The sequence below is a fragment of the Heloderma suspectum genome, chromosome 5 (assembly GCF_057233095.1).
Source record: "Heloderma suspectum isolate Gila_16-S chromosome 5, 16-S_ref, whole genome shotgun sequence".
Lineage (NCBI taxonomy): Eukaryota > Metazoa > Chordata > Lepidosauria > Squamata > Helodermatidae > Heloderma > Heloderma suspectum.
In genome coordinates, this window is record NC_139462.1 from 198170526 (window position 1) to 198194378 (window position 23853).

The 23853-nt window shown below is 43.7% G+C and overlaps 1 protein-coding gene across 2 annotated transcripts in view; it reads right to left on the reverse strand.

Moving 5' to 3' along the window:
• The window catches only part of CUBN (cubilin), a 260102-nt gene that overhangs the window by 22350 nt on the left and 213899 nt on the right, over positions 1 to 23853 (reverse strand). For both annotated transcript variants that reach the window (XM_084860471.1, XM_084860472.1), the window contains exons 56-59: positions 23132 to 23281; positions 18776 to 18973; positions 15788 to 15917; positions 13202 to 13419 (exon numbers count right to left, since the gene is read on the reverse strand). In XM_084860471.1, the coding sequence (XP_084716597.1) occupies positions 13202 to 13419; positions 15788 to 15917; positions 18776 to 18973; positions 23132 to 23281 (696 nt within the window). The remainder of the gene's footprint in view (positions 1 to 13201; positions 13420 to 15787; positions 15918 to 18775; positions 18974 to 23131; positions 23282 to 23853) is intronic.

Genomic DNA, 23853 nt, shown 5'->3' on the forward strand with positions numbered 1-23853 from the left:
TCCATTCACATCATCAACTGAAAGTGTGGAGGTCAAGAGCAAGCACAACACACATGAACCCATGTACTCCTCTCTCCATACATTCAGTTTTATGTGTGAAAGGGCATCTGTGTGTGTGTGAGTGTGTATCAGAAGTCCTTCCAAGGCCCTGTTCCTTTTTCCCCCCAGGTGAAGTGAGGTGGATGGCTACTAGAGAGAGGGCCTTCTTGGTACTGCCTGCCCAACTGTAGAATAGCCTCCTCAGTGCCAGTTGAAGACCTTTTTATTCACCCAGGCTTTTAAAGTGACTTGCGGGGGGGGGGGGTGTTTTTATAACCTTTTAAAAGGTGAGCTGCTAATTGGTTTTACTTTTCTCCTGCTAAAAAACGAATGTTTCAAAGCTGCATTTTACTGTTCTTGTATTGTAAATGCTGTATTTTCTCTTAATTTTGTATTTTATTCTCAGTTTTGTAAGCCTCTCAGAGAACATATGTTGATGGGTCATTATATAAATATGGTAGATAAAAAAATAAATAGCACGGTGCTAGTATTAGCAATTTCTGAAGATTAAGCAAATAGTGAGATGCACTCTACACGAGTATCTCACCTGCAATACTATCCAAATATCACTGCAATGCCGATGTGACATCTCCTTTCAGAAAGTGTACCAGGATAACTGTTTTTTATGGTTCTACTTTATTACTAGCAAACCAAAGTGTTTTTAAAATAATTTTATCAACATGTTTTGGTATTTATTTATTTGATTTGTACCCTGACTTTCTACCAAAAAATGGCACACAAGGCAAAACCTAAGTGATAAATTTAAATTGTTAGGCTACTATCCAATGTTAGTCCTATGTAGAGTAGACCCACTGAAATGAATGAGACTTAAGTCAGTCACAACTGACTTAACTCCCATTCATTTCATTGGGTCTACTCTCTGTAGGACTAACACTGGATACTACCCTTAGGGTGCAATTCTATGGCTGCTAGACAGTGGCTAGATGGCCATAGGATTAGTTGGCTTTTGGGAACCGACCGCGGAGCCTGCACTCCGAGGTCGGTTCCCAGAATGGCGTCCCCGCCCCCACCCCCACTGCCTCATAGGCGGCGCGGATTGCCCCGGGCTCTGCACTCATAAGAACAGCACAGAGCAGGAGGAAAGGGGGCATTCCTGAGGGCAGGGAGAGGCAGGAACCTCGGAAGGGCTGGTAGGACACTTCCTGTGCATCATCCGGCCTCCCCCACCCCACTCCAAAGTGCTGCAGCTAGCCAGCTGAAATTGGTCATCTAGCCACAAATGCAGGGCAGCTGGAGTGCAGAGGTGAAGATCCCCTCCGCACTTTGCCCGCCCTGTATTGGATAGGTGGCCACCTCTGAGTTCAGAGGTGGCCACCTATCCCCATAGGAATGCTCCCTCTGTCTCATCCTTGGTACTTGTTCAGGAATATTAAGATTTAGGATCAGGTTGTAAAAATATGATTATTATAATTTACAGTAATCTAAAAGTTAATAGTTCTTTTTGCTGCTTATCTGATAGGCCTTATTCTATAAAGCTCCAGTCCTAATGAGGTACAGGGGATGCTGCCAGTTGGCTCTGAAAAATAACTGGTTAATTAATATCAGAGAACTTCAGCTATTGGGAGGTATAGAAATGTAATAAATCAATCAATCTCAAAAGTACCAGCTTCCTAATACACAGCGTTATCTTTTGGATCTCCTATAGTAGCCCAAATGCTCCTCCAGCCTAAAATTTACTCTACATTTTTCTACAACCCATCTGCAAAATATTGAGAAACACTGAAAACAAACAAACTTGTTCTTATATGATAACAGAATTCATTAAAAGAAGAGAGAAACAAGTTATAATTTAAAATAGACTTTCCATATTGTAGAGTTTGCTTGTTGTCTGAACAGTAGGAGGAGCTGTGTCTTTTTCTTTAGACCTGTCAGGCTAGCTCTACAAAATCCTTCTGGAATTGTTGTAGCAAATGAAGTATTTACATTTGTATGCAGGAACTTAAATAATTCTGGTTATTAGGGATTCTGATCATTCATTCTTAAGTATTAGTGCTTAGATTAAAATAGGGTCACAGAGAGGAAGGCCAGGATCTCTTCTCGATCATGCCAGAGTGCAGGACGTGGAATAATGGGCTCAAGTTACAGGAAGCCAGATTCTGGCTGAACATCAGGAAAAACTTCCTGACTGTTAGAGCAATACGACAATGGAACCAATTACCTAGGGAGGTAGTGGGCTCTCCCACCCTGGAGGCATTCAAGACAAGGCTGGACAGCCATCTGTCGGGGATGCTCTGACTTGGATTCCTGCAATGAGCAGGGGGTTGGACTCGATGGTCTTGTAGGCCCCTTCCAACCCTACTATTCTATGATTCTGTGATTCTAGGGGCACACTATCTGTGTGCTTTTCACTTTATGTGAAATAATAGTTCACCCTAATGGAGTTGGTGTGTTGATTAAACAAAGTGAGGAATCTACTGTGATTGGTTGCAGGGACTGAACATAAGAACATAAGAAGAGCCATGCGGGATCAGACCATCTAGTCCACAGGTAGCTGGTTGGCCTCTGTGTGAACTGCTTTTCAATAAATGCAAAGCTGCCTTGAATGCACAGAACCACTGGCTATACGGCGTCTGTATTTGTTTCAGATTATCACACAAATGAAACAACTAAACCTACAGTTTTATAATAATAAGAAAGGGATTTCAGTAGCTGTGTTTGGACGATCACAGGGTCAAAGAACCTGGAACACGGTAGGGGTGGCTTCTCACCAACCCCACAACCCCAACTCCAAGCCATGGGTTGTGGGGTAAGAAGGCAGCCCCACCATGCCAAGTGCTGGGTTTGGACAATACAGCAACCCACGCTGCATTGTGGGTAATTATGCAAATTGCGGGCACATGCTCAGCAGGCACAGGGGCGGGAGAAGAACCCACAATGGGTTCTTCATCCCCACAATCATCCTGACCCGACCATTATGCTTCAACAAAGTGGTGAGACCAAGAATATTCTATCTCAGTAATGGCATTGCACCTGGTTACCTGAAGGTAATTGTTACTACCACAGGTGACCAGACAGTGCTATTTATAAGGCTGCCTTATAACTGGAAGTGAAAAATGTAAAGAAATTAGAGGCACCCAGTATGGGACTCTGATGTTCTATACCAACTTTCTCCACCCTGATTCTGGTCCCCTCCAAGTGTTTTGGACTACAACTCCCATCAGCCCTGACCAGTATGGTCGATGGTCAGGGATGATGGGAGTGCAAAACTTCTGGCAAGCACCAGCATGGAGAAGGCTGTACTATATCATAAAGTTTATCCGGCAACCCTACTCTGTAATATGTATAGTAATAATATCCCCTTTCAAATGTTCTAATGACTGTGTGTGGAAGGAAAAACTGGATTATGGTGCAGGCTTTGCTCCCAATCTATATGCGTATATTAAAACATCTGTATAGTGAATCTGAGCATACAGCTGTGGCGGGTTTGATCTCTGCAACGTTTGCCGAAGACCTGCAGTGTTCTCAATGGTGCAAAGAAAGCTGTATACATGGGGACCTTCTAGCAATGTTAGGGCAGAACCTGCTGCCACAATCCCACTCTCCCTGCATGCGTGTTCAGGTCTTGAACATCTCTAAGGGGATAATGTGCTTTCAGAAGTACTGATTTTAAAATTATAAATGAAAAAAAATGAGCCTTTCAGGATTGACAATTGGCACCATTGACATAGTTTCATAATCACATCTGGGTGGGTGCACCCTTGGCTAACTTCAGATGTCTCAACTTTGATATCCTGGTACATTTTTAAGGTTAGAGTTTAAGCATTACAAAAGATAATTTTGTAAGCTCACACACACACATACAGCCCCCCCCCCCAACTAGCCTCCAGGCCCTGTTATTATATAAGCACGCATGTATTTGAGGCATCTGCAAGACCACAATACTTAAAACCACAATTCCTGGTGTAAAAAGTCAATATAAAACTTCTATGTTGGCAGTAAATATGAGCTACTGGGCCTTTTGTCTTTCCCGGTCAATGGTGTAGTATGCTCTGCTTCCTAAACACTATTCTGCATCAGGATAGGATGCTTGCTGTTTGCCTCCACCGATGGTCTACTTGATGCATGGTTGCTGGTGAATATATTAAGGGAGACATTAAAGAAAAGAGGAAGCAGAATACAAGCTCCTTTTCAATATGGCCTATCTACCCTACTTGCACTGTTTGTTGGTCACAAAATGGTAAATACCTTTTAAGTTCTAGCTTGCTCCCTATTTTGGGAAAGTTTAGAATCTGCTCCTAATAATAAAGGTATTGCCTAACAGTGGAGTTTGGATTTTTATAAATGCAATAACTGGTTGTTGTTCAGTCGTTCAGTCATGTCCGACTCTTCGTGACCCCATGTACCATAGTACGCCAGGCCTTCCTGTCCTCCGCTCTCTCCCGGAGCATGCTCAAGTCCATATTCATTGCATCAGTGATGCTGTCTAGCCATCTCATCCTCTGCCGTCCCCTTCTCCTTTTGCCTTCAGTCTTTCCCAGCATCAGGGTCTTTTCCAGAGAGTTTTCTCTTCGCATTAGGTGGCCAAAATATTTGAGTTTCAACTTCAGTATCTGTCCTTCCAATGAGCACTCAGGGTTGATTTCCTTTAGGATTGACTGATTTGACCTCCTTGCAGTCCAGGGGACTCGTAAGAGTCTTCTCCAGCACCACAGTTCAAAAGCATCGATTCTTCGGCGCTCAGCCTTCCTTATAGTCCAGCTCTCACAGCCATACGTTACTTCTGGGAAAACCATAGTTTTGATTAGATGGACCTTTGTCGGCAAGGTGATGTCTCTGCTTCTTACTGTGCTGTCTAGGTTTGCCATAGCTTTCCTCCCAAGGAGCAAGCATCTTTTAATTTCATGGCTACAGTCACCATCTGCGGTGATCTTGGAGCCCAAGAAAATAAAATCTGTCACTGCTTCCATTTCTTCCCCTTCTATATGCCAGGAAGTGATGGGGCCAGATGCCATGATCTTAGTTTTTTTTAATGTCGAGGTTCAAACCAGCTTTTGCACTGTCCTCTTTCACCCTCAACAAGAGGCTCTTGAGATCCTCTTTGCTTTCTGCCATTAGGGTGGTATCATCCGCGTATCTGAGGTTGTTGATAATTCTCCTGGCAATCTTAATTCCAACCTGTGATTCATCCAACCCGGCGTTTCTCATGATGTACTCTGCATATAAGTTAAATAAGCAGGGCAACAATATGCAGCCTTGTCGTACTCCTTTCCCAATTTTGAACCACTCGGTTGTTCCATGTCTGGTTCTTACTGTTGCTTCTTGACCCGCATACAGGTTTCTCAGGAGACGGGTAAGGTGGTCGGGTACCATCACTTTAAGAATTTGCCACAGTTTGTTGTGATCCACACAATCAAAGGCTTTAGCATAGTGAATGAAGCAGAAATAGACATTTTTCTGGAATTCTCTTGCTTTCTCCATGATCCAGCGAAGGTTGGTGATTTGATCTCTAGTTCCTCTGCCTCTTCGAAACCCAGCTTGTACTTCCGGTAGTTCTCGGCTCGCATACTGCTGAAGCCTAGCTTGTAGGATTTTGAGCATAACCTTGCTGGCATGTGAAATGAGCGCAATTGTGCGGTAGTTTGAACACTCTTTGGCGTTGTCCTTTTTTGGAATTGGAATGTAAACTGACTTTTTTCAGTCTTGCGGCCACTGTTGAGTGTTCCAAATTTGTTGGCATATTGAGTGCAGCACTTTAACAGCATCATCTCTTAGGATTTTAAATAGCTCAGCTGGAATACTGATGTCTCCACTAGCTTTGTTGTTAGTCATGCTTCCTAAGGCCCACTTGACTTCACTCTCTAGGATGTCCGGCTCAAGTTCAGTGACCGCACTATCATGGCTATTAGGGACATTCAGATCTTTCCTGTATAGTTCTTCTGTGTATTCTTTCCACCTCTTCTTAATCTCATCTGCTTCTGTTAGGTCCCTGCCTTCTTTGTTCTTGATCATGCCTGTCTTTGCAAAAACGTTCCCTTGAGATCTCCAATTTTCTTGAAGAGATCTCTAGTCTTTCCCCTTCTGTTGTTTTCCTCAATTTCTTTGCATTGTTCATTTAAGAAGGCCTTCTTGTCTCTCCTTGCTCTTCTCTGGAACTCTGCATTCCGTTGGATATATCTTCCCCTTTCTCCCTTGCTTTTCGCTTCCCTTCTTTCCTCAGCTACTTGTAAAGCTTCATCAGACAGCCACTTGGCTTTCTTGCATTTCTTTTTCTTTGGGATGGATTGAGTTGCTGTCTCCTGAACAATGTTACAGACCTCCGTCCATAGTTCCTCAGGCACTCTGTCTATCAGGTCTAATCCCTGAAATCTATTCCTCACCTTCACTGTATATTCATAAGGGATATGATTTAGGTCAAACCTGAATGGTTTAGTGGTTTTCCCTACGTTCTTCAATTTAAGCCAAAAGTTTGCAACAAGAAGCTCAGGATCTGAGCCACAGTCAGCTCCAGGTCTTGTTTTGACTGACTGTATAGAGCGTCTCCATCTTTGGCTGCAAAGGACATAATCAATCTGATTTCGATATTGACCATCTGGTGATGTCCATGTGTAGAGTCGTCTCCTGTGCTGTTGGAAAAGAGTGTTTGCTATGATCAGCGTGTTCTCTTGGCAAAACTCTATTAGCCTTTGTCCTGCTTCATTCTGTACACCAAGGCCATGCCTGCCTGTTATCCTGGTGATTTCTTGACTTCCTAGTTTAGCATTCCAATCCCCTATGATGAAGAGGACAACTTTTTTTGGTGTTAGTTTTAGAAGGTGTTGTAGGTCTTCATAGAACCGATCAACCTCAGCTTCTTTGGCCTCAGTGGTTGGGGCATAGACTTGAATTACTGTGATGTTGAATGGTTTGCCTTGGATTCGTACTGAGATCATTCTATCGTTTTTGAGATTGTAACCCAGTACTGCTTTTCCCACTCTTTTGTTGATTATGAGTGCTACTCCATTTCTTCTAAGGGATTCTTGCCCACAGTAGTAGATATGATGGTCACCTGAATTAAATTTGCCCATGCCTGTCCATTTTAGTTCGCTGATTCCCAAGATGTCGATGTTCAATCTTGCTATCTCATGTTTCACTACCTCCAGCTTACCTTGATTCATTGATCTGACATTCCAGGTTCCTAAACAATATTGTTCTTTACAGCATCGGATTTTCTTTTCACCACCAGACACAACCACAGCTGAGTGTCCTTTCGGGTTTGGCCCAGCCGCTTCACTCTTTCTGGCGCTACTTGGAAATACCCTCTGCTCTTCCCCAGTAGTATATTGGACACCTTCCGACCTGAGGGGCTAATCTTCCGGTGTCATCTCTTTTAGCCTTGTGATACGTTCCATGGGGTTTTCTTGGCGAGAATACTGGAGTGGGTTGCCATTTCCTTCTCCAGTGGACCACATTTTGTCAGAACTCTCTGCCATGACCTGTCCATCTTGGGTGGCCCTGCACGGCATAGCTATGGCTTCACTGAGTTACGCAAGCCCCTTCGCCACAACAAGGCAGTGATCCATGATGGGGGCAATAACTGGAAGAGGGCATAAATATTACCTCCCGGCTCTTGCACATAATGTTTCTTTTATTGTAACCCATCACAACATCTGCCTTTCCAACGATCTCCCATTGCTGACTTGCTTGAAACTGACGGAAGGAGGCTTGAAGCCAAACATTGAGCACTGTGATATTGCCTTAAATATAGCTCATGTATGCTGTGATAGCAATATTATGGCAACAGTGGTTCTGGCTCAAAGTAGAAAACTGATATTTTTATTAAAGCTAAATTAATAGAGTAGAAGACATAGCATTAGTTGGAATGGCACCCGCATTCATGAAAGAATGATGAAAGAGTTACATTTAAGGCAGAGTCGTCCCCCCACCCTTCAAAACATGAATAATATTCAACCCGTTGAGCCCCACTGGAGATAATTGAAAATTCTTGGAGTTCATTATAAACAGACCTCTGGTAAGGAAACCGGCCAGCATGTCAAGTCAAATACAGAATCCAGCATTACAATAAATGGTCCAAAATATCAAAACAAAAATCCAGCTCCCCCAAACTCAGAAATAGAGGTGGATAAACTAGAACCAGAAAAATCAAGTAGTCCAGTTAACTCAGAACTAGAGACCTTCAGCCAATTGATTTGACTGGCTAGTAAAATTCAGACAGCATACCCCACCCCACCAGCAGAGGCTGGTGGCTCTGATGTCAGTGGGACGGAGACTCTGCTCCAGGTTCCAGTCAGAACCAATCAGAACTCTAAAGGAGCTATCCAAGGTGTGAAGCACCTTTAGAGTTCTGACTGAAACCTGGAACAGATTCACTGTTCCACTGACATCGGACCCACACTAGCCTCCACTGCTCCCCACCACGGACACACACCCCTGTTCCCTTAGCTCAGGGATGCAGCATTTCAGGCCCAGGGGCCACATCTGGTTCTCCTGGTGGCCAGATCCAGCCCTCCAGAGTTCCCCAGATGACCATGCCCCCTTCCCCAGGCCCCACCCTCTTTCCCCCAACCACCAATCCTCCCTGATTCAGATTGGGACCATGGCGCTCTGGGAGAGGACAATTTAAGCTCCCCCCACCCATTTTTTCCCATGAAATTCTTCCACCACCACCCCATGTGGGGCAGTTAAAAAAGAAAAGCTAAAAGCATTTCCAATGGGATCCATGGATGCTTTAATCTGCTGTGTGGGGTGGAGTTCCACCAAAAATGCATGTGGAGAGAAAAGCTTAAATCCTCCTCTTCTGCAGCACCATGCGGAGTTGGGGCTGCATGTGCTCAAAGGACAGGAGAGGAAGCTAGCATGCATAGTTCCACTATGCATGCTTTAGTGGCTGTTTACTTTAGTCCTTAGGACACAGGCAGCACCATGCAGCAGAGGGGAGGACCATCCCAGGGGAACAAAGATTCCCAGGGGCCCCCACCAGCAGTGAGGACTGTTTCTCCTCAGCCACAGCGGCCCAGGGGTCAGCACTGGTGGGCCCTCCCAGGGCACAGAGGCCTCCTTAGCTGCGTTTTCCTGATCACCGTCGCTCTGGTTTACCCTTGCAAATCTAGTACTTGATCCACTGCATCATATTGCCCTGTGTGTAAGTAGGAAATAAACAGTCATCTATGAACTGGCTGTCAAATGCAGACAGCCTACTCATAAAACATGGTGGAAGTGTGCGAGGGAAGTGTGCAATCAGTACCTGGTTCGTATAAGACACTGATGAGGGTGAATTGCAATATAGCTAAGAAAAATAAGTGTGTGCCACTGAAAACTGGTAGTGAGAATTACTAGGCAAATGAATGTGCAGGTGTTTAGACATGGGTAGCCTGATTCAGTGACTGTTTCTCTGGAAGCAAGTCTCCTCTTTTCAGTGGGACTTCATTTCATGAAAACATGCATAGGATCGCATCTTATGATTATAAATATCCAATGGAATAAAACCTTATTACATAGAATTCTGAAGTTTGGGGACTTTGGGGAACTATCTTATCCATTTTATACCATTTGATAAATTCCAGTATGGAGCCAGTGTTAGATTACAGAGATCTTACTTTGACAGAGACTTTCAGATGGAGGATGATATAGAATTATCATCAATAATGACAAAAGAAACTCTAGGCCAGTCTGAGAAATAGAACATCTATCAAGCCACAGATGTAAGGACTGTAATGATTTCTAGACTGTGTCATCAGTTTTGTCCAAAATGACATTTTTATAATACAGAATCAAACACAAAGAAGCTTATTTCTAAAAATATAAAACAGAAACCATTGATTTGTTTTTCCATAATAGATTTGTCCCAGTGGAACAAACTTAATGATCTGCTGATACTGAATCCGAAATACCAAGAAGCTGTTCTCATTAAAACGGGGGTTTTCTCCCCAAATGTTGGTAATTAAATCCTATAGCTCCCACCTCCATTCAAATCATCAAACTGATTTTCTCTCAGAAAATTCAAAAAGGATGAAACAGGAATAATAATTTTGGGTGATATGATTGGTGAGAAAATTCTAAGGAAGCACAAATGAAAATGGACAGATTTCTGAAAGAAGGAAATAAGCAAAGCTTAGATTACTCCAAATAAGTTTACCATTTCTGTTCGCTTCCTTCTAAGAGTTAATTAGGGTCCCCAACAACATTAAGCAGAACACTATAATCACATTACCCAATCTTGCTTCACTAATACAGTCATGGAATAATGTACTCATCATTATACATTGATGAAGAATTGTGCTTCAGATATGCCATGCAGATACTATGCTAATACAAAATCTCTTGGGGTTTTCCTTCTGATGGAGTAGATGGGAATTTCTGTATAGATTCATTTTAAACAGACTCACTGAGGTTTGCCTCTTTACCTGCTCTAGATTTAAGCAGAGTTCTTTATCCTTGCCTATAAAGAAGTGGTACAAAGTATCTTGAACTGCTACTTCAGCCAGGCCATGTTGCAATAGGTAATGGGACTGTGGCTCATTTGTAAATACCCTCTTATATGCCAGTTTCACCCAACATAAGACATGTGAAAACTTAGCAGTGTAGTAAACTGGAGGAGAGACAGGAAATCCAGAGTTTTACCTAGCAAGGAATTGTCTCTAAACTGTGGATTGAAACTGTGGGTTGAAGTGGGTTTATAAACTATGGTTTAGAACCAATTTCTGGTTAGCAAATAGCAAATCAGGGAAGAGAGGAGATAATCTGTGTATTGCAAATAGCAAATCTGTAGCAAATAGGAGATAATCTGTGTATTGCAAATAGCAAATAGCAAATCAGGGAAGAGAGGAGATAATCTATGTATTGGGAGGGAAGGCAGAATCCAAAACTCAGCGGCATGTTTCTCACATCCAAACCATGTTGTAGAGGTCACCTTTCCATAGCATCTGACATTGTTTTCTGGGATCTCCACCATGCATTTTGTCATATTGAAGATTCCAGAAGTTGCTGAGCTGAGATATATAGATTACTGGTTCTCTATGTCAGGGGTGGGGAAATCCTTTTAGGTGGCATGGGGTGGGGGGGGGGCTAGATTGAACCAAACTGAACCTCACTGGGGGCCCTCCGCTGGCCGGAAGATGTTAGTAGGTGGGGTTCCTCCTATTGCCCTTGGGTCCCAGGCTTTGTGCAGCACACATCATCTCCATGGAGGTGGCACATGTTGCGCAAATGACATTGGCTGGCACAGGGAAGAGTGGCCGCTCTTCCCAGCACCTGCTGAGTCCCGCTGTGCCCATATCCCTGCTGTTATACAGCGGGGATTTTCCTGAGTGCCACAGGGCTTGGAGACTAAGCCCCACCTCCTGGAGGAATCCAAGGAGGCTCCATGAGCCAGATGGGGGATCTGGGCAGGCTGGATTCAGCCCGTGAGCTGGAGATGCCTCTCCCAAGTTTTATGAGATGATGGAGAAGAAGGATCCTCAGAATGAAAGAAGTGGCTCCCAGATAGCCCCAATGTGTTGTGAAATGAGTCTTTTTGTCTTCAAAGATAAATACCCAACAGGCGAAAAACATGCTGAACCAGATGGCACCCTCAGGACAGAATCATCTTTTGACGTCCAATATGAACAGACAGAAGAAAGAGGCAAATCCTTTAAAACTAGCAGGGAATGAAAGATCATCATCTTATTGTGTAAGAGAATAGATGCAACATATTTGACATCTGTAATCCTTACCAAACTGAAAATAGCAATAACTACAGTGGAGAAGTGTGGGAATGTGGTGCTTGGCACAGAACACAGTGCTCTGATATACTTCCTCATCCTTTATGTTTCTTTCAGACTGTAACAAATGAAAAACAGCTACTAGCTGTGTGGGAGGGGGGTAAGGGATGGGGTGTGGTTGCAATGACTCAGTGTAAGAATATGTTTCTGCTACACCATAAAGGCTTTCTATGTCAATGGATCTGGAGTGCATACTTCCCAAACCCTTAAGGGTTACTTTTCCCCAAAAGTTGAATTAACAGAAGAACTTGATGGAGAATATGTTAGGTAACATTTATAGGTCGTTATTTTCAGCATATTGTCAATATATTCAAATATATGACAGGAGTCGTGGATTAAAAATCAACATCATTAATGTTAGGCAGAATTCATTTTAAACATTCGGAGTAATCAAACAACCAGTCATAATATTTAAAAAACAAGATTTGCATTCTCTCATGGTTTCCACATGTGGCATAAATTAGGTGGCCACATGAGGCATAAATCTAATTCATATCTACTAAGGTGCTAAATGTTTCTGGATACTTAGCCTAGGTTTCCACAAATGAAACACCTAGGCCAATGAAGATGTAGCAAAGTAGAATAAATATACACAAATCCGACATCAGAAATGGTGATATTCAAACACTAGTGGGAGAACATGTCATCTTCCCAGGACACTGCCACTGACCTTAATGTGGCCATTGTAGAGCAAACAAACTTTAAAAGGCGATTAGAGTGAAAGACTGTGGAGTTACAATTCATCACCAGGTTTAATTCTTTCTTGAGCGGCTTGAATTAGGATAAAGGTGGGTTGTTGTTTCTTAAAAAAAAAAATCACTCTAAATGTGTTCATTGGCTTACCTAGTACCACAGTTTGTGTTATTGGCAACAACTGCACTGTGAATGACCAATGTTAATGATGTGATTATCACTTCCTGCATTTAATTTCCTTCTGACTTCACTGTTTACAGTTCTTCTCTCCCCCACCCCAACCACCATATGTACTGTATATAAACCCCTAACTCTCTATAATATTGCATGCATCTAATGAAGCAGGCTATCATCCACCAAAGACTCTAAGGTGCCACAAGACTCTTCAATGGTGTTACCAGAATGTAGGATTTGCTTGCTCTAGGTCTAGCAATCCAGTGTTTAATACTGTCATGCATGTCTAAGAATCCTTCCCTATAACTCAGGGATGAGGAATTTCTCTCTCATTCTGCCATCACCTTCTCTCTCTCTCTCTCCTCCCCCCCCCCCCCCGCTTTTCTCTCCTTCCCTGCCCAGTGGGCTCCTGGGGGAGGGACAGATCACTTTTGTCAGAGGTCTGAACTTGCAGGGTTTTTTGAAATTAGGCCAAGGCCTGCTGCTGGTCCCTGCAGCCCACCATATCTCATGCTATTTCATAATAGTTGGCTTGTATCTAAGATGCTAGCATCTGTTTGTCTGGATATCACTTTTACCTATTGTTTCTCTGAAAGATGCTTTCCACCCGCCGGCTGCTTCATAGGAATCTGTTCTGAACACTAGGAGCAAGTCATTCGAGGAGCTCTTGATAACGGGAGGAAGGATCGTGCCACAGAATTTCCCAAGAAGTGGAGAAACTATGTTTGGGCCATCGTACACAGAAATGTAGTCTTTGTAACAAGATGCGGAGGGTTCAAGGTGGAAGCTGTTGAATCTGTAAAATGCATCACTGGATCATTTTAGGTCTGCTTTTCTTAACACACGCAACAGATATACACTGAGTAGGTAGGTACCATGGAGGCAAGTGCTGCACCATTATGACTTACCTTTAAGCGGTACTTGATTTGTAATGCGAGAGGTTCTGGGGCTTAAGGAAAAGCACTTGACTCTGCAGAACATCCCAATCCGATGCAAGTTTATTCGCAAGTATGTCCCACTGAGTTTAATGGTATTGGCTTTCCAAATAAATGTACATAGGATTGCAAACATTGCATCTGAACACACTTCTGAGTACAGTTATAGGCCCTTTCCAGCCCTACTATACTATTCTATGATTCTGTGATGCTTTGACTTAGATTCCTACACTGAACAGGGGGTTGGACTCGGCGGTCTTATAGGCCCCTTCCAACCCTATTATACTATTCTATACTATTCTATTCTAGGATTGGCCTGCAAGTCACCTGAAAACACATCGAAATGAATTGCCATCAGGATGGAGATTTTTTGGGTTCTATACATTGCAGATTGCCAGATCCAATGAACTGCAGCAAGTCCCAACACCTAACGATGGAACTATGTAGTTGCATGATTTATTTGGGGGGACTTTTGATAAATACAATGCAGCCACTGACAAGCCCTACCGTCAAGGAGAGTGATGCAGCTCCCCCAGGCAGCTGATCTGGGGTGTCATGAAAGGGCAGCACATTTACATTTTTAGTTATTCAATTTGTTGTTGTTGTATTTTGACTGCCATGGACAGAGAGAGGTGCTTATGGGATTTTCTAGCTATGTGCCAAAATAACTTGAATGGCTTTGGGTACTATGCACCATGACTTTGGCATGGGGGCACTATTTGCTTCTCCACCTCAGGAAGCAAAATGTCAGCCCTGGCCACTGAAGCTGTACCTTGAAGTGGAAGACTGGTAAGGGAAGATTCTTCACCCTTTCCCTACATGCCATTTTTCCCGTTGAAAACTGTTCCCAGAGCTGCTGCTTCACCTAGTGGGGAAAATATCAGGGTACCCATATCTTTACTGCAGTGGAGTAGAAGCAGCTGTAGGAGAAATTCCCAGTGGGGAAAAATAGTACCAAAAAGCGTGCCTGTCTTCCCCCACTGGTCTTCAGCTTCATATTGCACACTCATTGCTTGGTTCAAATGCTAATGCAACTTGTTCCCTTGTGGTGGAACCAGCAGAGCCAAATCCCAGCCCAGGTACTCCTGCAGAAGCTTTTGGAACCTCTGTCTGAACTGGTATGGTTTTCCCCATAGCCCCAGTGCCGCCTGACTGTGCCACGGAAGAGCCACTGAGCCACTCTGTTTGAGACTAGGTTGACCATGACCCCTCAACCTCCTGCTTGCACAGTATCCTATGGTGCTTTGGGATAATAAGAACTATGAAGCCCATGCAATGTTATACTGGCTATAACTGAAAAGTAATAAAAAGTCAGGTTTCCATGGGCAGAGCCAGAGTGACACAGGTTCCCAGGCATGGGTTCACCTGCCATTGCAAAGTGGTTCCCCCATTATTATGGGAGCTATACTTCACCATATGTATTGACTTGCTTTGACTGTGGATATCTTAAAAACCAGAGACCAATGCTTCATCACCATTCAGTGAAAATCATAGGGATGTCAGAGAATTCCGCCACGGATCTCGGGGAGGCCGAATGCCAGCGCTTTCGGCCCCCCGAAATCGGTGGTGGAACGGTCTGCCCCCCCGCCCCTCCCCCCCAGGATGAGACTTACCTGGGGCGGATCTTCCTGGCGGCGGTGGCTCCTGCGGCGGTTCAGCAGTGGCGGCTGTGGTGGCCGGTCAGAAGACCGGCTGCTGCCGCCACCATTTCCAGTTAAAAAAAAAAAAAAAGACGTGATAGGCTACGTAAAGATTTACGTAGCCTATCATGGCTAAGTTAAAAAAAAAAAACCTGATAGGCTACGTAAATGTTTACGTAGCCTATCACGTCTGACTTTTTTTTAAAAAAACAAAAACCGCGCGTACGCAAATGGCGGCGTTGTTTTTTTTTTCTTTTAAATCAGACGTGATAGGCTACGTAAACATTTATGCAGACTATCACGGCTGACTGCAGGGACGCAAACGGCGGCGGCTACGGCCGCCGCCATTTGCGTCCCTGCTAGCCAGCGGCCGGATGTCCGGCTGCTGGCGGAGCCGGCCAGCGGCTCCGCAGAATCCCTGCGGAGCACAGCCGGCCGGCCAGGATTCCGGGGGGGAGGAACGGAGCGCCTCCCCCCATCCAGGATTCTGGGGGGAGGGACGGGGCGCCCCTCCCTCCACCATCAACATAATCCGCGAAAGGTAAGTGACTTTCATACATCCCTAGAAAATCACTCTTGGCTTACTTACTTGAGTGCCACTATCTTGTTACTTCCAACAGTAATGTGGTATGAACAGTTCATATCATGATGATACTCGGTAAATGAATGGGTAGGGCTCTTGATTGTGCCCCGGGAGCCGCTAAAAGTACCACCACAAGCTGCAATGGAAAGCAGAAAAAGTAAGAGGTAAGTGGACAAAAAAGACTGTCATAATTATTCTGGGAACATCTATTACCAGTGGAGGCTGGTGGCTCCTATTTGGGTGGGGCTGTGAATCCATTCTAAGTCAGAACCAGCCAGAACCCTAAAGGAGCTATCCAAGGTGCTGAACCTACTTGGGGGATAGCTTTAAGCACCTTGGATAGCTTCTTTAGAGGTCTGGCTGGTTCTGGCTGAAAGCCAGAGCGGATTCACCGCCCCACCGAAATCAGAGCCACCAGCCTCTGCTGTGACATACATACTATGTTGTCTAGTATTTAACTCGAAAGTACTGAACATGACTCTATTTTGTTGGTCAGGAAGCTCTTACTTACTCTTTCAGTGGTAAAAGTGCCAGTATAAGTTCTAAGTATAATATTCTAAGCCACTGGGGAAAAAAGAACAGAAAAAGATAGTTTCCTGCTAAAATCCATGTATGGAGGGCGATAAGACAAATTAGACCATGGGTTGGATCCAGACTAAGAAAGTAATTCTATGGTCCTGGGAGAGAATCCTTTGGACTACAGAATCTTTAGACTCCCCCTCTGAAGCTGTAGACACTGTTAGGACCTCAGAAGGGGACTCCGGTATCTGACCCCTCCCCTCACACAGCTGCCATGGAAACAACCACACCAGCTGCTTCCTGAGGTTGCAAAGGTGGCCTCAGAGAGTTCAGGAAGGGGTGTGCCGGTGGGTGGGGAAGGGAGGCCAGGATACGAGGAATCCTATGGCATCTCCAGCCCCAGTCCTGCCCCCACCAGCATGCCCTCTCTAGATGGGCTTAGAGACCTGTCTAGAGACAAAACATGGATGAAAGAGAGGTGAAAATCACCTCCATCGCTCCTCCCACCATGCCAGCAGCAGCTCAGCAGGGCAGTGGATCACAGAACCCACCAAGTTCAGAGGCTTCCATCTCACAAGGGGACAACTCATAGGATTGTGCCCTAAGTTAGTTCCACTTAGTTCCCACTGAAATGAATGTGAAAAGTTAGTCCTGACTATCTGAAGTCCCATTGATTTTAGCGGAAATTAAGTGCAACAAACTTAGTTCGGATACAACATTTGTTTTCAGAAGATTTATATCCTGCCTTCCTAGTTCAAAAACTGAACCACTCAAAGCAACTTCAAGTAAAAATGTAAAACTAACAATAAAAACAACTAGACAGAAGATGCAGATAAAACATCACAAATCATGCGAATTATAAAAAAAGAAGAAACCCCACCTGTGAAGTATCTGACTGGTAGCCTGAAGGCCTGTCTAAATAAAAATTTCAGCAGTGGGTAGGAAAATGCCATCAAGGAAAGAGCAGGGCAGATCTTCTAAAGTAAGGAATTCCATAGAGTGGATGCCACTACTAAGACAGACCTCTTGCATTCTGACCAACTATGCCTCACATAGAGGTGTGACATGAAAGAGGGCCTCTCCTGGTAATCACAGAGACCAGGTAGGCTCATGTGGGATGACACGGTCATTTTCTTGAAGTGTCTGTTAATCATAATGATGATTGTTCCTTACTTCATGGAAAAGACTTGGTAATGAATAAAACCCTTACGTTGGATGCTGTAGGAGATTCTAACTTTTTCGGAGGGTGCATACATGAATGGTTTCATAATTGCTGCAAGAGTCCTTCAGACTGAAAGTTAATGTTCTCTTCAAGACCTACTTAACAATTTGCAGTGGCGGAAACCAGAGTACATTCAAGTGTCTTTTTGATTTCCTCATAATGGATGCAGCTGAGTCAGAGAGGTGGCTCAGCCTTTATCCTCCAGTTCACAACTCTCTGCTTTCCATCTGTGACCACCATTGTGCTCTGTTTTATAGTCTTCACTTGGCAAGCAACCATTTTGAGCCCTCTTGACAAATGGCCCAAGCCCACTGCTGCCCAAGTTGTAAAGGACTAGTCATCACATTAACCACTAACACTGCAAAGCACATTCTCTAGAGGACAATGAATGCCCAGGCTCTTGTTCTTCATTTTCAGCTACTGTAGGGGGTCTATTGAGTACTGCACTTTGGACCATTGACAAATAAGAGACAAAAGGCCAGAAGATAAAAGATCAGCATTCATGGTAAGCAAGGAGAGAAACATACCCTGCTCCCCTGCCTGTTTTTTTTTTTTTGTCTTTTGCAAAGGATAAAGCTAGAAGGAAACAGAATGTTAATTGCTAGAATCTGCTTTGGATGGGCAAAAAAAATCTAGTAAAAAGCTGTAGTCATACTTCACAAATGTCAGGAGTTAAAGGTCAGACAGAAGCAGCCAACTTGAGTGAGTTATGAAGGTCTCTTTCATGAGTAAATGAACATTGTCGTCCTTCAATGTTATGCCGTCTAGCCAGTGACTATCAGGGTGACTTGTTCTGAACAAAGATACTGGATTTCATGCTTTAGGGCAATTTGTCAAGGATACAGCAAGGAGGGATTTTCTAAGGCTAGTACTTACTTGGTAAGTGAAATGGGGGTCCACATACCTGCTACCAGTCCAAATATAGATGAAGTCTCTTAAATGTTCACCAGTGTCAAGGACCATGGGGTAGCTGAGGCCTAAATAATGACTTTGACGAGAGAAGCCACCCTCAAGTGCAGAGAGCAAATCTGCCTCAGGCCCATTTTGATTCCTTCCCTGCCTGGAATATTCACTACTGGCCCCAGTTCAAATTGTCCTCTGTGCAATGGCTCTGAAAAGCTTTGGATTTACTTTTTGCCAGATTTGAAGGAACCTATAAGGACTAGCTATCTATTCTCTGGAGTGGCATTTGGTAGACCCTTGCATAGAAATATATTTTTCCCACCGGCAAAATGCTATAGTCATATACTTACGGATGACTGTATAACTGGCCAAAAATCCAATGCCAACAGTATTAGAGTCTGTGTAGAAGTTCAGCAGGGTGGATCCAAAGATGCTGACAGGATCAGGGATTTCATTACCACAAAATGTTCCCACAGGGTATGGTGTTACTCTGTTCCCCTTGAAGATCTTCACTCCATCATAAGCACAATATTGTAAGGCATTATGGGCTGAAATTTAGAATCGTTCATCAATGTCTTGTGGAATTGTCCATTTGCCCCTCCTCTAACCACCTAACACTTTTTCGCCTTCTTTCCTCCTACATCACTGTAGCGGGCTTGGACACTCAGCTGGTAGAGGTATGTACAATCAAACAAACCACATGGTCATAGATTATTATTGACAAGCCAATTCACATGAAGGGACTCCATGTGATTAAAGGGGCAGCGCTGCTGGTCCTACCTCTGTCCTTGATGTCCATCTATTGAGCATGGACATCTGAGCCATGGAGGCCTACACGTGTAGACCTCTGTGCAAGCAGGCTTTCAAGGGAACTGGAACCACGCATCTAAACTAGGCGTGTAGGCTTCCACTTCTCAGATGTCCTCACTCAAAACGTATATAGAGGGGTGGAGGAGCACGTGATCCTTAGAAGGCTAAAATAGGGACACGAAGGGAACTAATGTGAGGCCAAGCTCTGAACTTGTGGTTCCCAGTTTAAACTTTTCTTATTAACTGGCCCATATGAGGCCAGCAAACTTTGTTTATATCCTTTTAAACAAACATATACATATACTGAGAAGAAGCAACAGTCTTTTCTATCTACATTTTTGCAGGATGCGCAACACTCTCTACTATTTTGGAATTCCAAAGTTTCCCATGTACACAGTGGTTCTGATCCAGTGAAAATTAGCAATGACTACGGCTGCAAACTTATACATATCTACCTGGGAATAGATCCTGTTGAACTCAATGGGAGTTACTTTATTTATTTATTACATTTCTATACTGCCCAATAGCCGAAGCTCTCTATGCATGTCTGCTTCTGAGTAGACATGCATAGGTGTCAAAGAACAGCAGGGATTCTTTTTAGTATGCTGTTCCCCTCCTGGGCCTTGGGGGAGGGGTCTCTCCTGACATTCTGTAGGCCAGATGGGCCTGGCCTGGCAGGTAAAATTGCTCTGCAGATCAGAAGTTCCCCATCACTGGTGTACAGTAATGTGTATTATGTTTCAGTGAGGGCAAGAGTCTTGAAGGACCAAGAAAGGGGGAAATAATCTATTGCAAAACAGAACTCCTTTTTCAAACTGCTTGATTAGCTTTTAAAACATTATATGGATAATCCTACAACAGGTGGGAAGACATTCTTGAATGCTGCAGAATGGCAGTTTTATTTCTTGTTTTGTAATAAACAAAAAGCAAGCCAACAAATAATAACTTGGGGTGGCATGGACAACACAATAGTATGGTTGTTTTTGACTTCCAAAATATAGCCACATGCCAAGAAGAGTGAATCATCTCTTAGGAAGGCTCGTTCCTACTCCTTGTGCTTGACTTCAACTAAGTATTGGTGGCACTGTATGTTCTCTAATATCCTTCTGTTTTGAGGGAGCCTCCAAGTCAAATTTGAACTACAACATGAGTAAGCTGTCAATCCTTGCAACTCAGATAAAGAACAATGCTTTTGTATAGGCACTGCTAGTTTAGAAGCCTCATAAAGAACACAGTAAACAGAAACATTAATCTTCTGAAGCAGCAGTTCCCAAACTTTGTTGTTGTTCACATATCATTTGAAAATGGCTAGGCTCTTTATGGACCACTTAATAACATTTTTGTTCTACAAATGAATGCACATATATAACTCATATTTTAACAACATTTTTTTTAATTCAGTGTTGCCATCTTCATCCAAACCAGCCCCATATCATGGGTCCTAGGCTAGGCTTCTGAGAAGGGCCTCTTTAACTGGTAATTTTAAAGGTAAAAATTAGTATTTATTTGTTTGTTAGATTTATATGAGACCTTTCCCCCAAGGAGCCCAAGACTTCACCAGTGCTGCAGAATGAAAATCAAGAGTTCTAGGCCAGGGCCTTAATAGCCTGTTCGATAAACTGACCCTAATCAAAATGGCCTTGTTCTCTGTCATCAGAAAAAAAATAAATCAAGTGCAGGACCAAGTACATGTATTCTTGATTGTTCTGCAGCCTTTCCACAGACCACCTGAATGGATCTTGCAGACCACTACTGGGCCGCAGTTTGAAAACCTCTGTTCTAAAGTAACTTCTTTCCCATTCCTGCAGCATGTTCAGTTCTTGGTAGTTGCCACTGAAATTTTGCCTTAAGTTTACAGATGCTTCTGAAATTCTCTTCACCTACAATGCTGGAGTTTTGAATCACCTGGGCCCCATCTATATGGCACTGCTTTGCCCCCCCCCCACAACTGCGCAGCAATGCGGCTTCACATCAGCATGCCCTACAATACACTTGTGATGTACCACGCGCTTCCCTTACAGACTCGCCGTGCCCTCTTTCTTTTGCCATTTTACTGAAATGCGCAGCTGTGCGGTCCTGTGAGTGTGGGGGTGCAACACTTCAGTGGCTGTTTTGTATTTGAGGGGCTCTGCTGTGTCTTTCCATCCCTTTTTAGGTAAAAAGTGGGTGTTTTCCGCACCATCAGTTTGTCAGTTCCCCAGCCCAAGACTCTCGCGATGGTTCGCACTCACAAGCATGAGCACTATGTGCCTAGCCATTACTCCAAAATGGTGTCCGGAGTGATGTTGGTCCTCCCCCAAGACCCCCCTCCCGGCCCTTGGGTACTGTGTCCACAACTGCTGCGAAGATACGAAGCTGCAAAACTGTGTGAAAGTGTGATTAAATAGATGAAGACACCCTTCCGTGCCTCTGTAACTGCGCAGCTGCAAAGGGATGGGGGGAGTAAAGGGATGTCACAGAGTGGCACAGGCACTACACACGCCTACAACATGCCCACTGCAAAATGCGAAGTCAATTCGGGGAAGGAACAGACAGCCCGCAACTGCAGGGAAACCTGCAGCAACCCCCCCAAATTGAAGTAAAAAGACACCTCGGAACTCTGCATTTTCCAGGTGAAAACCACAGATGGCTGCAAAGTTGCAACTGTGTCATCTATCACGAGGAACCCCGACTCACACCCACCCCAGAGTAATAGCCTGGTGTAAATGGGGGTCTTATTTAGGAAGTGTTACAAACACCTTAGGAATCCTTCATTGTTCTGATTGTTTTTAATTTCCAAATTTGGTATGAAGCATTTTGCTTCTGCAGTTTGCTGCAGTTTTCAGTTCCTCCAGTTCATTTGTGTCTTCCTCCACATTACTCATACAGATATGCCCATTGCTTTAAAAAAAACTGCAAAAAGCAATCCTGGTGTGATCATACAAATGATTTGATCAAGGTTCTTTTTATTCCTATGCACATAAGTAAAACACGGCACCAAAAATATCATGATGCAATCGTGGAGAGAGATGTGTAGGTGTTGGTTTTTTTAATCAATGTGTATGGCACATTGTTAATGAACTGGGGGTGGGGGGTGGGGGTAGAAATATGCAAGTGAACTGAATGTATCAATTCTGGAATTAACTTTTGAAACTCCCCTAGAATTCATCAGGAATGAAACACATGACAAAAAGAATGAACACACAATAAAGGAATGGAATGTAGGCGGGGGGATCTGCTCTTCTTGACTACAGTTAAATTAACATGAATTTGGGGGATTTCTCAGATCACCCCCCCCCCAACCCAGTGGTGTAGTAGAGGGGGAAGGTAGATTCAAGACCATTTTTCAGAGCAGCAGTGATGTCAACATCATTTGCTGGAGTGTCAGGGTAAATAGATGGACTTTCCTCTGACCAGTGAATGAGATAACAAGGTTTTCAAGTTTTACTATGGTTATATTAGCATAAAGGAAGTCAGAGAATGAGTAAACTAATCCGAGGGTAGGTACTTCTTTCCTTTTCTTTGATGGAGTTCCTTCTTCATGCTAGCAGTTTGAATGGTAACACTGGTTTGCAAGGTTGCATTTCAGCTGGCTGAAGATCTTTTGTGGAAGTTTGATGTATTTTACAAATTGAACCTATGCAGTCACCTTAGGTGTAGTTTTATCTTGCTGTGGAGAAAAGGGGGCAGAGGGAACAGTGTGTGTAAATGTGTGTGTGCGCTTATGTGTGCATGTGTGTGTGCATGTGCACATGGAATCCCCAACCCAGAGTCGGCATTTGGCCCTTAGAGCCAAAAAGATTCTACACCCCTGTTTTAGACACATCTGAAATGCTTGGAAATATAATACAAAATATCATCAGACCGAACATATTTACACTTTAAGCATTGAAGTGTAGGAAACTGCTGCCACTTACATTGCAAATCAAACGTTCGAAAAGTTAGGATGACAACGGACTGGGGTCCCACATCGATGATATAATTGCAATTCAAGTTGTTGTCATACTGGCTGGGAAAGTTAGGAGAGACAATGCGACCTGAAGGAGCAGTGAAATTTGCTCCACACTCTGGATGTAAACAAAACCAAAGAAATGCAGTTAGCATCTACTGAAAAAATTCAAAAGCACACAACCCATAATCTACACAAGGCTAGATTTCTGGTATAAGGATGGAACAGCAAGGACATGAAAAAATGCTTTCTGCTTCTTGCAGTTGATAAAGTGGTGCAGTTTAGCCTACCCATCCGCCCTGGAAAGATATTAAAATCAGGCCTAAGTTTAAGATATATCAAAGGTTCGGGATTATTATTTATACAAACCCTACCCATCAAAATGATGCTTAAGTTTGCTTACAGTCAATTAATAAATACTGCCAGTATTTTAAAAATACAATCATTACATTCATCTAATATTACTCATCTAATATATCTATGGCCTACTTCTCAATGAGATGTCTGGGCTGTGCCACTTCAGACTTCAGGTGAAGACTCACATGACTGAACACTCCTCTACACCAGCAATGCCGTCTCTGTCATGAGGCAATGTGAGACATTTGTCTCAGGTGGCAGACGATTGGGGTGAGCTGCGATGTTGCGCTGCTGGAGTCTCTCCACTCTCCCCATTCATTGCCTGATATGAGT